We start from the raw sequence: 15,506 nt of genomic DNA, 5'->3' as shown, positions 1-15,506 counted from the left end.
TGAGAGGCATAGATAGAGTCGATAGCCAGAGACTATTTCCCAGGGCAGAAATGACTAACACGAGGGGTCATAGTTTTAAGCTGGTTGGAGGAAAGTATAGAGGGGATGTCAGAGGCGGGTTCTTTACACAGAGAGTTGTGAGTGCATGGAATGCATTGCCAGCAGCAGTTGTGGAGGCAGGGTATTTGGGGACATTTAAGAGACTCCTGGACATGCATATGGTCACAGAAATTTGAGGGTGCGTACATGAGGATCAGTGGTCGGCACAACATCATGGGCTGAAGGGCCTGTTCTGTGCTGTACTGTTCTATGTTCTATGTTCTATGAACCTGCTCTGCCATTTAATGAGGTCATGTGTGATCTGTGGCCTAACTCCATATTCCTAGTTTTGGCCTATGTTCCTTAATATTTTTGTTTAACAAATTTATATATTTGAATTTAGAAATAACAACTTGTCCAGCATCCACTGCCATTTGTGGAAGACAGTTCCAAACTTCTACTGCCCCTTATACATAGAAATGCTCCTATATCTCTTCTGAATGGTCTGGCCTGATTCTCAGATTATGCTAGAATCCACAACCATTGGAAATAACTTATCTTCATCTATTCTGAAGACCTTGATTAGATCACTCTTTAACTTTCTAAATTCTAGAGAAAACAGGCCTAATTTGTGTAATTGCTCTGAAAACCTAACCCCTGGAATCCAGGAATCATTCTTGTAAACCTACATTATACTTCCTTCAAGACCAGTGTATCTTTCCTAAAGTGTGGTCCCCAGATCTACTCATAGTGCACCAAGTGATTACTAACCAGAGTTTTAACAACTGAGCAACAGAAGAATCTATTTATCTTTAACATTCAATTACATAATCTTAAAATGGTGCTCACATTGAACAAGCTTCCTTGTGTCTCAGGCCATAAAACAATTACAATTACAACCTACAGCTCAGTGAGCAAACCTACACCCTAAACATCAACCTGAGCTACAAACCTTCATAAACCTTGCACAATTACAATTGTTATTTTATTTTTCAATATGACCTTCAATACAGAGCTCATTAGTCATGACTGCCAGGTTATTGTGCTTTGTGCACAGTAGGTAACTACATAGCCAAACCATTTTTGAATATTATATTCAAATTACAAATTATGTTCTGCATCTATGGTCTTTAAAGAGCTTATGTGAATTTATCTTCTAAAGTGTAATAATTCAACTGTAGATAAAAATTTCATAGAAACCTGTTTTATTACTTCAACTAAGTCAATTTTCCAATTTAAAAATATATGTGAAAGAGCAATGCTAGCAAGAGTATGGGTTTACTGTGACACAAAGACCATAGATTTCAAATGGATTTTCTGAGAGATGCTGGCAGAACAGCCTTGCAGATGGCATTAAATATATGAAAAAGATCACATTATAATTTTTGATCCAGTATAATTATCATTATTATTGGGTGCCTGTTGTTTGCTCTCGTCTTTTTATTCTTGTTTGATGAGTAGGATCTAAAATCATACATATATAATGTGCTTCTTTACATATATTTGGTTTTGCAGCGGATAGATAAAAAAGTTGATTTAGAGTGCACAAGACTAATGGCAATTAATCAGGTTTTAAAATATCTACTCTTTAACATATTCAAGAAACAATATGCAAGGAATTCTTTAATAAACATCATGAATTAAAGTTTTTGTCTAGTAAACTCCCTTCCATCAGGGTTTACCATTGACTTGTGGTCTTGGGTTTTTGGTATTTTCTATGAAATTTAGTCCTTAGTATTGTAAATTTTCTCTTGTTAAGTTGCCTTTCTATGTTCTTTATTGGGTATTTCATTAGTTTACACAGTTTTCAATTCTGTCTATGTTGTTATTGCATTAAACTTTTGTGTTACTGGATGCCACACCAATGAGCTGTAGGTTTATAAATGCTGTTACTAATTTATTAAGAGAAAGTGAGTACTACAGATGCTGGATATCAGAATCGAGAGTGTGGTGCTGGAAAAGCACAGCAAATCAGGCAGCAGCTGAGGAGCAGGAGAATTGACGTTTTGGGCAAGATCCCTTCATCAGGAATGATTTATCTCTTTCAAGAAGATATTGACTGTGTCAGACTGACTGTAAAACGATGATCATTTTGTTACCTCATATAAAATCTATATAAACTTAGTTTTTGTGATGTTACATAGATTATGGACTTGACAATGGATGAGTGAAAAACTATAAAAAAGCTATTTTAATTTTACCAACATGTGTGACTTCACTTTACTGCCAGAATGGTCATGAATGGTTTAGGAAACAAAGGGTAGTGATAAACGGCTCCATTTCGGAATGGCAGGCAGTGACCAGTGGGGTACCGCAGGGATCCGTTCTGGGACCACAGCTTTTTACAATATATGTTAATGATATAGAAGATGGTATCAGCAATAACATTAGCAAATTTGCTGATGATACAAAGCTGGGTGGCAGGGTGAAAAGTGATGAGGATGTTAGGAGATTACAGGGTGACCTGGACAAGTTAGGTGAGTGGGCAGATGCATGGTAGATGCAGTTTAATGTGGATAAATGTATGGTTATCCACTTTGGTAGCAAGAACACTGTGTCTGAACCTGGAGTTAGACTGGTTTTATTTCCAATGTAGGAATTTATAGAATGCCACATTGACTGACTGCCGACAGATTGTGGGCTTTTTGAACAAACTAGAATATATCTGGAAATACAAATTTGCAAATGCAAATTCACCCCATAGATTTGTGTGTGTGGGTCTGTGAGTGAGAGAGAGAGAGAGAGAGAGAGTATGAAATAGGGTCAGTGTGAGTGTGTGTTTGTGTGAGAGAATGTGTGTCTATGTGTCCGTGATGAGGAGAAACTTCTTCACCCAGACAGTGGTGGCTGTGTGGAATGCTCTGCCCCAGAGGGCAGTGGAGGCCCACTTTCTGGATTCATTTAAGAAAGAGTTGGATAGAGCTCTCAAAGATAGTGGAATCAAGGGTTATGGAGATAAGGCAGGAACAGGATACTGATTAGGAATGATCAGCCATGATTATATTGAATGGCGGTGCAGGCTCGAAGGGCTGAATGGCCTACTCCTGCACCTATTGTCTATTGTCTACTGTCTATTGAATTTCACATTTTGGGTTCAGATGTGAGCTGCTATACTGCAGAACATGTCACATTTCCCTGTTGTTTAGGATGGTTAGTGAACAGAATGTGATGCTGGAAAAATACAGCCTGCCAGGCAGCATCCGAGGGGCAGGAGAGTCGACATTTCGACATCAGGAATTAAGGGTTTTTGCCCAAAACGTCAACTCTCCTGCTCCTTGAATGCTGCCTGACCTGCGTGCTTTTCCAGCACCACACTCCTGACTTTAATCTCCAGCATCTGCAGTCCTCACTTTTTCTTGGTTGATGAACAATTAATCTTTAAGACTGGAGCCATCGACACAGATAAACTGTGCTTAAGATGTATACTCATATAATGTATATTAAAATTGAATCTATGTTCTAGTCTAACCGGAGCACTTGCCTTTTCATCATCTATTTTGGGAATGTTACCTCTGGTAGATTAAAGGTATTTGAAGAAATAGCACTACAGGCTTTCAGACTTTCTAACATCTGATAGGTTAGTGGAAAAGAAATGTATGATTTCAATCTTGTGCCATTTTCAGCTTAGGTTAAAATGTGCAAGATTAAAGGGCAGGCAAATGGATTACCACAATATGATTTATAAAAATTATTGTGCATGTTTTATCATGATTATTGGATTCCAATGAGCAAGGTTAGGATATTTCTCTGCTTACTTAAGGTTCCTCATGGTAGACTAGTTTGCAAGGTTAGATCACACAGAATAAAGGGATAACTAGTTATTTCATTACAGAATTGGGTCGAAGGTAGAAGACAGAAGGTGATGGTGGAGGGCTGTTTTTCAGACTGGGGGCCTGTGACCAGTGGTGTGCTGAGATTGATGCTGGGTCTATTGCTTTCTGTCATTTATATAGGTGATTTAGATGTGAACATAGATAGCAGGATTAGTATGTTTGCAGATGACACCAAAATTAACCAGTGAAGAAAGTTACCTCAGAGTACAATGGGATTTGATCAGATGGGCCAATGAGCCAAGGAGTGGCAGATGGAGATTAATTTTAACAAATGTGAAGTGTTGCATTTTGGAAAAACAAATCAGGGCAGAATTTATACACTAATGTAAGATCCTGGGGAGTGCTGCTGAACAAACAGACCTTGAAGTACAAGTTCATTGTTCCTCGAAAGTGGAGTGGCAGGTAGATAGGGTAGTGAAGAAAGCATTTGGTGTGCTTGCCTTTGTTGGTCAGTGTATTGAGTACAGGAGTTGGGAGGTAATGTTGAGGCTGTACAGGACATTAGTTAGGCCACTTTTGGAATATTGGGTGCAATTCTAGTCTCCTGCTATAGGAAGGATATTGTGAAACTTGAAAGGGTTCTGCAAAGATTTACAAGGATGTTGCCAGGGTTGGAGGATTTGAGCTGCAGGGAGAGGCTGAACAGGCTGGAGCTATTTTCTCTGGAGCATCGGAGGCTAAGGGGTGATCTTATAGAGGGTTATAAAATCATGAGGGGCACAGACAGGGAAAATAGCGTTGGGTGAGTCTAAAACCAGAGGGCATACGTTTAAGGTGAGAGGGGAAAGATATAAAAGGGACCTAAGGGACAACTTTTTCACACAGAGGGTGGTACGTGTATGGAATGAGCTGCAAGAGGATGTGGTGGAGGCTAGTACAATTACAGCATTTAAAAGGCACCTGGATGGGTATATGAATAGGAAGGGTTTAGAGAGATATGCTTTGCCATTATTATGGCAATAATGTTTTTTTCAAATTTAAAAAAAAGTTATGATATTTCAGCTACTTTAATCCCATGTGTATCACTGATGATTTGTATTTACTCTGTGGAAATTTTAATTGAGTAGAAGATTTTACTGCATTTTACTTTCTGATTTGCTGTTTGAGAATACTTCAGTGTAATTGGCTGCCAACTCCCTGCGGTGATATCACTGTTACTGTATGCCTAGTGTTTGTCTTGATCTTGCACATATCAAGAAAGGGAAACTTCATGCCTCAGAGATCACTAGATAGCAGAAAATCCCTTTAATACTTCAAAGTACTCTTTTGGTATGATCCTAGATATTGAATATTGTTAGATATTATTACTGGAGCGAATCATAGATTTACATTTAAATAGTTCCCATTTCTGTCTTTGTTCACTCCTTTCCTCAGCAATATTTTGTGTTTGATTTTGTCTACTTTCTGTGGTTTTATTTACCCTAATGAAGAAGAGCATATCTTCTCAACATCACAACTATTGATCTCACCCTGCTTGGCTGTTGTATGGAACCCCCTACGTGTTAACCCCTTAAAGCCAAATACATAACAATATTGTCAAATTTGATGGAATTTTAATGCATTTACTTTAGGGGAAATTTGGCATGTTAATATGCTGCAGTTTTTCTTATCTGCGATGTTTTGTGTTATGTTGCTGAAAATATTACTGATGAAATACTTAGCAGTTGTAGTAAAATCATGCGTATACTTAGGATGAAGAAGATTATGAGTACCACATATGCTTGGTCCAGTTCTTGTTGGATTCATTTGGATATCAAAGTTGAAACTTTATTGCTGGAACAGCACAGCAGGTCAGGCAGCATCCAGGGAACAGGAGATTCGACGTTTCGGGCACAGGCCCTTCTTCAGGAATGAGCAGAGAGTGTTCAGCAGGAGAAGATAAAAGGTAGGGAGGAGGGACTTGGAGGAGGGGCGTTGGAAATGTGATAGGTGGAAAGAGCTCCATCCTACTCCGACCTATCACCCTCACCTTGACCTCTTTCCACCTATCACATTTCCAACGCCCCTCCTCCAAGTCCCTCCTCCCTACCTTTTATCTTCTCCTGCTGAACACTCTCTGCTCATTCCTGAAGAAGGGCCTGTGCCCGAAACGTCGAATCTCCTGTTCCCTGGATGCTGCCTGACCTGCTGTGCTGTTCCAGCAATAAAGTTTCAACTTAGAGAGATATGCGCCAAGTGCTGGCAAATTGGACTAGGTTTATTTAGGAAATCTAGTTAGCATGGACGAGTTGGACTGAAGGGCTTGTTTCTGCGCTATACATCTCTATGACCCATTATAAAGGGTTGATGAAAATGCTATTTCAATTGATTCACTAATACCCAAGGAAAAAGTGTATCACAACAATGAGATTTCCTTCAAATCTACATTGTTGAATCTCAACTTGTTCACACTTTCTGGCTGCCTCTATTGAATACAATTAGTCAAATACTTGCCCAAAAACCTAAATAATATTACAAGCTTGCTTGTACAAAAATGAAATTGACATTACTGGAAAATTTTGGAGTCCTCTTGGTGTTATCTTCCTCCATTCACTTTAATCGCTTTGAAAGTCTACTTATCTCTGCCAACGTCTGTTTCATTCAGATTCTGAGCATCAGTGTGTTCTTAGTCTTTTTGGAAAAGAAATTTAACGGCAAAATATTTTGGGGACATCGCACTCAAAAAAAATCCCATCTTAGTTAAGGGGAACATTACTATTTAGTGAAAATGAATCATATCTGCGGATCAGAGCTCTCAATTCGCTGCGAAAGTGTCTTGATCATTTCTGCCTACCTCTCGGCAGACATAAACCATCAGTGTCAAATAGAGACAGCCCCAGCTCCGCCTTCCCCTACAATAAGTCATAGCCCCCAGCTCAAAGGTACTTCTAGGGGCGGATGTCCCAGCCTGCAGTCTGTTTGATTGGGTCGGTGCAATTGTGAGATCGGCGAAAGACATTACTGTTTCTTGGTCAGCGATGGTGTGTTTGGGCAGGAGCGCTGTCAGTCTGTAGTGAGACTCACAGCTCCTTCCTCCAGCCTCTGTGCCTGAGCGCTGCATTCATATTCATGACAGGAAACCACGGCTGAAGCAGAAAGGACCGGAAAATACAGGAGAACAGAACAGACACACAGGGAGGGAGAGAGAGAGAAGAAAAGGAAGAAAAAGTTATTTGTCCTGACGTCAAATGTAAACAAGATGGCGAAGGGGAGAGAGTGGGGAGGAGGGGAGAGAGACAGTTTCAGGCTGCAGTTCCAGCTCAGCACTCTGCCTGTACTCCCTGCTCTGACCACGGTCACTGCCTTTTGTCTCTGACTGCCGGCAACTTTTTGTTTCTCCTTCTGTTGTCAATATAAAGGATTAATTGCCGCCTCCCCCCCCCCCAAAGAAAAGCCAAACAAAATGCGCGAATCTCTCCAAACAACGGAAAAGGAACTGCCTGCAATGACATGTTATAACTTCCTCCACGTTGTGACAACTTGGAAGAACAGGAGCCAGACTTGAGTCCCACTTGGTGACACTGACTGGAGAGGAGCAGGGGGGAGAGAGAGAGGGAGAAAGAGGGGCAGAAACATCAGCTTTTCATTTAAAAAAAACGAACATTTAAAGTTATTCATTCTGTAATGACTCTTTTTCGAATTCCTCACGACTGACCAGAGAAAGATCTAGCATCAGTTTGCGATGGAGGAGTAGGTCTGCTGGAGCCGGGGCTGTGTTGGGAGGGTAGGGTAGGGGTTGGGAGGGTAGGGGAGGGGAGGGGAGGGGGGTTGAACCCCTTCCTGAGGGACCATGGCAGTCAGGACTCGCAGACCATGGCTGAGTGTGGTGCTGGGGTTAGTGCTGGGGTTCACTGCCGCCTCATGGCTAATCGTGCCCAGGGTGGTGGAGACTAACGGTAAGAACAAAAAGATCTTCAACATCTGCTCGACGCTGCTGAACCGGGCGGGGATTGGCCGCGGTGCTGCTGCTGCTGCGGGGGGCTCCAGCTCCAACTCCAGGAACCTGGGCTGGCACAGGGACCAGCTACTGGTCAGTAAACTACCCAAAGGGCAGCAGAGCCAGCAGGAGGAGGAGGACGACGAGGAAGAAGCTGAGGAAGCTGCCAGGGCCAGGGGCAAACATTTCCTTTATGTCGGGGTCATGACGGCCAAGAAATACCTGGACTCGCGGGCGGTGGCTGCCTACAGGAGCTGGGCTCCCTCCATCCCGGGCAAAGTGGAGTTCTTCTCCAGCCAGGGCTCCCAGGACATTCCCCTCCCTGTGGCACTGCCCCTGGTCTCGCTGCCCGGGGTCGATGACTCTTACCCTCCCCAGAAGAAATCCTTCATGATGCTCAAGTACATGCATGACCGGTACCTGGAGCGATTCGAGTGGTTCATGCGGGCGGACGATGATGTCTACATCAAAGGCGAGAGGCTGGAGGAACTGCTGAGGTCCCTGAACAGCAGCCAGCCCCTGTACCTGGGGCAGACCGGCCTGGGCACCACTGAGGAACTGGGCAAACTCGCCCTCGAGCCCGGCGAGAACTTCTGCATGGGCGGCCCTGGCATGATCTTCAGCCGGGAGGTGCTGCGCCGGATGGTACCCCATATTGGCGAGTGTCTGCGGGAGATGTACACCAGCCATGAGGACGTGGAGATTGGCCGCTGTGTCCGGAGGTTCGCCAATACCCAGTGCGTCTGGTCCTATGAGGTGAGCACTCAGCACCACACTCTCACCACCCCCACCCCCGTCTTCCCCGTATAGACCCCCACCCCCCTCCACCCCGCGTCCTGCATGCCCCACTCTCGCACTATCATACTGGTAGCCTGACCCCTGTTCTCTGAAACACCTCTCTACACTATCAAACCCCCGCACCCCCTCAGTGATAATACAGGTTATTGGCATTTCCTACTCTTTGAGAACTGGTGCATAATTTCTAAAACTTCTTCCAAAATAATCAGACCTCTGACCCATAATAAGAACATCTAACTGAATTGTGTTTTTTCAAAGTTTGAAGGGAACTTTTTTTGTTGTTGTTATTTGGGGCTAAACAGTTTGAGCCAGAAGGTCTAAAGATAAATTTAAAATACTATTATCTCTTAGAATAATGATACAGCTTTGTCATTAAGTCAGTTTGCTGCTTTTGCCATCTTTTTAATTGGTTTCTGTGTGATAGTTAATAACAAAACATCCTTATTTTCGGGTATACAGTGTAACAGGCAAAGAATTTGCATGTTGTGTATTAGTTAAGTAAGTGTGGCTTCAAAATCTTGCTGACAATCTCAACAGGTCAAAGCAGTTAACTTACAGTTGCCCTGTCATTTCATGAAAATGAGTTGACTCACCTTACCTTCTATTGTTTATTTTTGTAATTCTTTCATTGTTCACAACCCCCTTCCACATGTGGATTTGCTGTCATTTTCAGACTATTGTACTATTAAATGCAGTAATGAATTAAGCTAGCAACTCTGTAGTCATGCCCATTTGTATCTTTATTTACTTTCACTATTGATGAATAGAAACCAATCTAAATACACATGTACACTGTATATGGATTTGAAATGTTAGGTGCAAAGAGTGAGGGTTGCTAAAGCAACAGTTGCAAACTATAATCCATAATTTTTAATATAAACTCAAGTCTTTCAGATTTTTCTTTTTTCCTTTTAAATAGTTTGTCTTTTATCTTAAAGGCAAGAATGAAATCCATACTATCTTTTGATACAAGTTAACAGTGAGTTTGAAGTAAGGATTTAAACCTCCGATTAGAGAGTTTTAATTAGAAAAATCAGTTGGAGGATTGAATTCAAAAGTGACCTTCCAGTTCTATGTACATTCACTTTTCAATGGACAGTTTTGTACTAAAGATTAATATTATCATATTTACAACAACACTGACATCATGTACAGGTTTGGGTCTGAGAGAGTTACACATAATAACTGTTTCAGACAGGAAGTCTTTAAGGGTCATTTGACTCCCCTGCATTCTTAATCAGGCTGAATCTCATTTCTCGAACCTGCCTAATTTCTTGAGGCTGATGAGGCTTCTTAATCCTCCACTTTGTTGCTTTGCCTACAACTTTTTCTTTTAGGTAAATAAAATTTGTCCTCTTATAATTGTTAATAAAATCCTTGTGCTGAAGTTTTGCACACAGCTGTGAATATTGCTTTGATCTTTTTTTCTCAGTCTAAATTTTTATCTGGTCACCCCTCAATCTTGAGGCACAAAAGTAGGGTTGCCAAAAGCAAAAAATATGTAATTTTTAGTGTTTATCACTTGATTCTTTGAATTTAAAAACAAATATTCATTCATGGCAGTTTTGTTTTGATCTTTGACCTATTTTATTTGATCTTTGATCTATTTTAGGCTGTAAATCTGTCCCATGTCAGTGCTACGTGTACATGTGTGTTTCTCAAGACTGTTAAATCTTAATTTGTATGAATTACAACTCAATTTCTAGAAGGATATTATTACTAATGTAATAATAGTATCGCATATATTGGGCTGTATCATTTAAGATTAGCATTTTCCTATCTCTATACATTGTACCCTAATTAAAAGTTTAAAGCGATACACTCTTAATGTCTGCATCTACCATTCGATAGAAGGTCTTACCATGCATAAGATAATAGTGCAGCACATTTAAAACATTGATGAATAGTACCTTTTGAGTTGTTGATTCAGGGCTGATCTCTCCACTGTATAACTTGCCCATTTCTCCTGGTTACTATAGAACAATACCTCTCATATGAGGCATCAATACAGATCGCCATAAAAGTCTCAAAATACACTCAATTGTTTTGATAAATATTGTATTTCACTTTCATATTTCTGTCTTGTAAAATATTGATTCTTGAGTGCAAAGGCTTTTTTTTAATGTATATACTTTGTGATACTTAACATTAACAGTGTAGTACTGAGTTATTCTTTTCACTGAAGAATAGTGTTGAGGGCCAGGGTAGCATGTCACTGAGTTTGATAATTTATTTCCCTTCCATCTATTGAAACATTTTTTAAAATGAGTTATATGTGTATGTTTCATCTCAGAACACTGTTGTATGTCTTGCCATAGCTGCTCCATTTAATATTCAATAAACAACATGAACGTTTTCTTTTGAGGAGAATGAAGCATAGATTATTAGATGTGTGAAGAAATGATCCAGTCAAAGATATTAATCCAGAATGTGTCTTTTAAGTTTTTGATTGTATCATGGCTAAGATACATTATAGCGATCGACTGATTTCCAAAACTTTTTCTTCAGTGATTTTTAGAACAATTTTACAGTTGGGTTAGTATTATTTTAATACAATTTCAATGGCTCCAATAACTTCTGTCTCATTTAAATAAAATGTTACTGTACAAGGAAATATATGATTGCATTTAGTCTGAAATGTTTTAAAACACTAACACTCAAACAGGAGAATAAAATGTTGTAGAATTTCTCCTTTGGTAAATTTCAGAAATTATGTCCAAAATGTGCTTTTGAATTGCATTGATTGGGTTACAATCTAACTTTCTAATAAAATCTGTAATGATTCAGTACAACTGATAGTATGACAGATTATAATCATCATTTTGTTTATTTCCATTTTATAACGGCTTCTTCATGAATTTGGATATACTTTATTAATACAACTGAATATCACCAAAGGTAAACATTATTATCAAATGTCTCCTTCACCTGTGCATAACCTGATTTGAAATCATTTTTTAAAAAAATGAATCTTTTACTATCTTCTTTGGTGTACGCTAGTCAGCTTCTTACTAAATTATATATGAAAAGCTTTTAAAAGAAACCACCTACTAGCATCTGCTCAAGTTAAAACAAAAGCATGATTCAAAGAGCTTTGCTGAACCAGTGTGCAAGGCTGCCAAATACAATGTCGACGTGACAGTCGGACCTTATCCAGGAGATTTTAATTTAAGACCAAGCTAAAAGGTATTTTTGGTTCATCACATGGGTATTTTCCTGGTGGTGGAGGAAAAAATTTGTATATAATCTATTAGCAATCCTGTATTTTTTTCTGTCTCTCTATATGAAACAAAATATTGGGTGATTTAGGGGAATATAGGACAAAGAGAAAAGAAAGGAAATGAAAGGGAGTTTTTGACATTTGCTGACTTTCTGCATTGGTTTAACAAACTTCATCCAGTTTATGCTGATATTACTTTGTGCAAGTAAGTGGAAACTCTATGACTATAGCGATGAAGCGGAAGTGTTTGATTATTAGTGTTTATTTTGTAATTGCATTGCATTCTTGAAATGCAGATCTGTTTGTTGTTTTATTTTTGGAGTTAACCTTTTGCAAAGGGTTAAATTATGTTTTGAGAGATTTGTTTTCTTTCTAGTTGAGTTGTCTTAACAGATAATGAACGATGGTTCTAAAAATTGAGTTCAGAACTGTAGTATTATTGATTTGTGTGGCAAGTTTAAGCCAGGTCAATTGATTTGGTATGATATTCCATTGTATAATGCAAGGATGTCTGTCAATGAAAACATTGGTCTGGAATTTTCTTGTATTATTGAGCATGACAAGGATGTAAGAGCCGCTTTGTAAATTTTTACCTAAGGAGAACAATCCTGTTAACCTGTTCCTGTTAGGTTGAAAAGAAAGGCTGGTAGGTATAGGGGATTGAGGTTTCAGTTAAGAAAAAGAAGGAAGCATATGTCAGGTATAGACAGGATAGATTGAGTGAATCCTTAGAAGAATATAAAGGAAGTAGGAGTACACTTAAGAGGGAAATTAGGAGGGCAAAAAGGGACATGAAATAGCTTTGGCAAGTAGAATTAAGGAGAATTCAAAGAGTTTTTACAAATACATTAAGAACAAAACGGTGACTAGGGAGAGAATAGGGCCCCTCAAAGATCAGCAAGGCGGCCTTTGTGTGGAACCGCAGAAAATGAGGGAGATACTAAATGAGTATTTTGAATCCGTATTTACTCTGGAAAAGGACATGGAAGATATAGAATGTAGGGAAATAGATGGTGACACCTTGAAAAGTGTCCATATTACAGAGGAGATTCTGGATGTCTTGAAATGCATAAAAGTAGATAAATCCCCAGGACCTGATCAGGTGTACCCTAGAACTCTGTGGGAAGCTAGAGAAGTGATTGCTGGGCCTCTTGCTGAGATATTCGTATCATCAATATACACAGGTGAGCAGCAGGAAGACTGGAGGTTGGCTAACGTGGTGCCACTGTTTAACAAAGGTGGTAAGGAATAGCCAGGGAACTATAGACCAGTGAGCCTGATGTTGGTGGTGGACAAGTTGTTGGAGGGAATCCTGAGGGACAGGATGTACATGTATTTGGAAAGGCGAGGACTGATTAGGGATAGTCAACATGGCTTTGTGCGTGGGAAATCATGTCTCACAAACTTGAGCTTCTTGAAGAAGTAACAAAGAGAATTGATGAGGGCAGAGCGGTAAATGTGATCTATATGGACTTCAGTAAGGCGTTCGACAAGGTTCCCCATGGGAGACTGGTTAACAAGGTTAGATCTCACGGAATATAGGGAGAACTAGCCATTTGGATACAGAACTGGCTCAAAGGTAGAAGACAGAGTGGTGGTGGAGGGTTGTTTTCAGACTGGAGGCCTGTGACCAGTGGAGTGCCACAAGGATCACTACTGGATCCAGTATTTTTCATCATTTATATAAATGATTTGAATGTGAGCATAAGAGGTACAGTTAGTAAGTTTGCAGATGACGCCAAAATTGGAGGTGTGGTGGACAGCAAAGAAGGTTACCGCAGATTAGAATGGGACCTTGATCAGATGGGCCAATGGGCTGAGAAGTGGTAGATGGAATTTAATTCGGATAAATGCGAGGTGCTGCATTTTGGGAAAGCAAATCTTAGCAGGACTTATACACTTAATGGTCAGGTCGTAGGGAGTGTTGCTGAAGAAAGAGACCTTGGAGTACAGGTTCATAGCTCCTTGAAAGTGGAAGTTGCAGGTAGATCGGATGGTGAAGAAGGCATTTGGTATGCTTTCTTTTATTGGTCAGAGTATTGGGAGGTCATGTTGTGGCTGTACAGGACATTGGTTAGGCCACTGTTGGAATATTGCATGCAATTTTGGACTCCTTCCTATTGGAAAGATGTTGTGAAATTTGAAAGGGTTCAGAAAAGACTTACTGGGATGTTGCCAGGGTTGGAGGATTTGAGCTATAGGGAGAGGCTGAACAGGCTGGGGCTGTTTTCACTGAAGCATCGGAGGCTGAGGGGTGATCTTAGAGGTTTACAAAATTGAGGGGCATGGGTAGGGTAAAGAGACAAAGTTTTTTCCCTGGGGTTGGGGAATTCAGAACTAGAGGGCATAGGTTTAGGGTGAGGGGGGAAAGATATAAAAGAGACCTGAGGGGCAACTTTTTCATTCAGAGGGTGGTACATGTATGGAATGAGCTGCCAGAGGAATTGCAACATTTAAGAGGCATTTGGATTGGTATATAAATAGGAAGGGTTTGGAGGGATATGGGCCAGGTGCTGGCAGGTGAATTTAGATTGGGTTCGGATATCTGATTGGCATGGACGGGTTGGATCGAAGGGTCTGTTTCTGTGCTGTGCATCTCTATGACTCTATAACAATTGACAAAGTTTGCATTTCTTAGAACGTTGCAAAACACATCTTTATCATTTGTGGTGTTTTTGAATTGCATCTGCAAAATCCTACTTGGCACGCTATCATGGCTCCTTCACTTCCCATCTATCATTCCTACATTTTACAGTAGTGCTGAACTATGGCCAGAATTTAAGATGTGGAGGTGCTGGTGTTGGACTGGACTGGACAAAATCAGAAATCACACAACACTAGCTTATCATGTAACATGTTTATTTCAAATCACAAAAGTTCAGAGCACTGCTGTTTTGTCAGATGAAGTGACCTGACAAAGGAGCAGCACTCCAAAAGCTTGTGATTTCAAACAAACCTGTCAGACTATAATCTGGTATCGTGTAACTTCTGACAGAAATTAAGAGACACAGAATCCAAACTCAGTTTTGAGGTTTTTTAGAACAATTGCTTTAGTAATGTTTTTTGAAATTTCCTTTGGTTAATGGAATAGCAGGGTCATTGTCAATAGACTTAAGGACACAACAATGAGTGTGTTGTGGTTCTGTTCGCCGAGTTGGGAATTTGTGTTGCAGACGTTCGTCCCCTGTCTAGGTGACATCCTCAGTGCTTGGGAGCCTCCTGTGAAGCGCTTCTGTGATGTTTCCTCCGGCATTTATAGTGGTTTGAATCTGCCCCTTCCAGTTGTCAGTTCCAGCTGTCCGCTGCAGTGGTTGGTATATTGGGTCCATGTCAATGTGCTTATTGGTTGAATCTGTGGATGAGTGCCATGCTTCTAGGAATTCCCTCTGTTTGGCTTGGCCTATAATAGTAGTGTTGTCCCAGTCAAACTCATGTTGCTTGTCATCTGCATGTGTGGATACTAAGGATAGCTGGTCGTGTCGTTTCGTGGCTAGTTGGTGTTCATGGATGCGGATCGTTAGCTGTCTTCCTGTTTGTCCTATGTAGTGTTTTGTGCAGTCCTTGCATGGGATTTTGTACACTACGTTGGTTCTGCTCATGCTGGGTATCAGGTCCTTCATCCTGGTGAGTTGTTATCTGAGAGTGGCTGTTGGTTTGTGTGCTGTTATGAGTCCTAGTGGTCATAGTAGTCTGGCTGTCA

At 40.4% G+C, this 15,506-nt stretch overlaps 1 protein-coding gene across 2 annotated transcripts in view; it reads left to right on the top strand.

The window, feature by feature from the left end:
* Positions 1-7,619: 7,619 nt before the first annotated feature.
* LOC122563823 (chondroitin sulfate synthase 1-like) overlaps positions 7,620-15,506 on the top strand; it is a 312,921-nt gene continuing 305,034 nt past the window's right edge. For both annotated transcript variants that reach the window (XM_043718022.1, XM_043718017.1), the window contains exon 1: positions 7,620-8,544. In XM_043718022.1, coding sequence (XP_043573957.1) covers positions 7,642-8,544 — 903 coding nt within the window. In that variant the 5' untranslated portion in view covers positions 7,620-7,641. The remainder of the gene's footprint in view (positions 8,545-15,506) is intronic.

The sequence above is a fragment of the Chiloscyllium plagiosum genome, chromosome 2 (assembly GCF_004010195.1).
Source record: "Chiloscyllium plagiosum isolate BGI_BamShark_2017 chromosome 2, ASM401019v2, whole genome shotgun sequence".
Classification (NCBI taxonomy): Eukaryota; Metazoa; Chordata; class Chondrichthyes; order Orectolobiformes; family Hemiscylliidae; genus Chiloscyllium; species Chiloscyllium plagiosum.
Note: the sequence above shows the minus strand (reverse complement) of the source record. Positions and strands in the feature narration are given on the sequence as shown.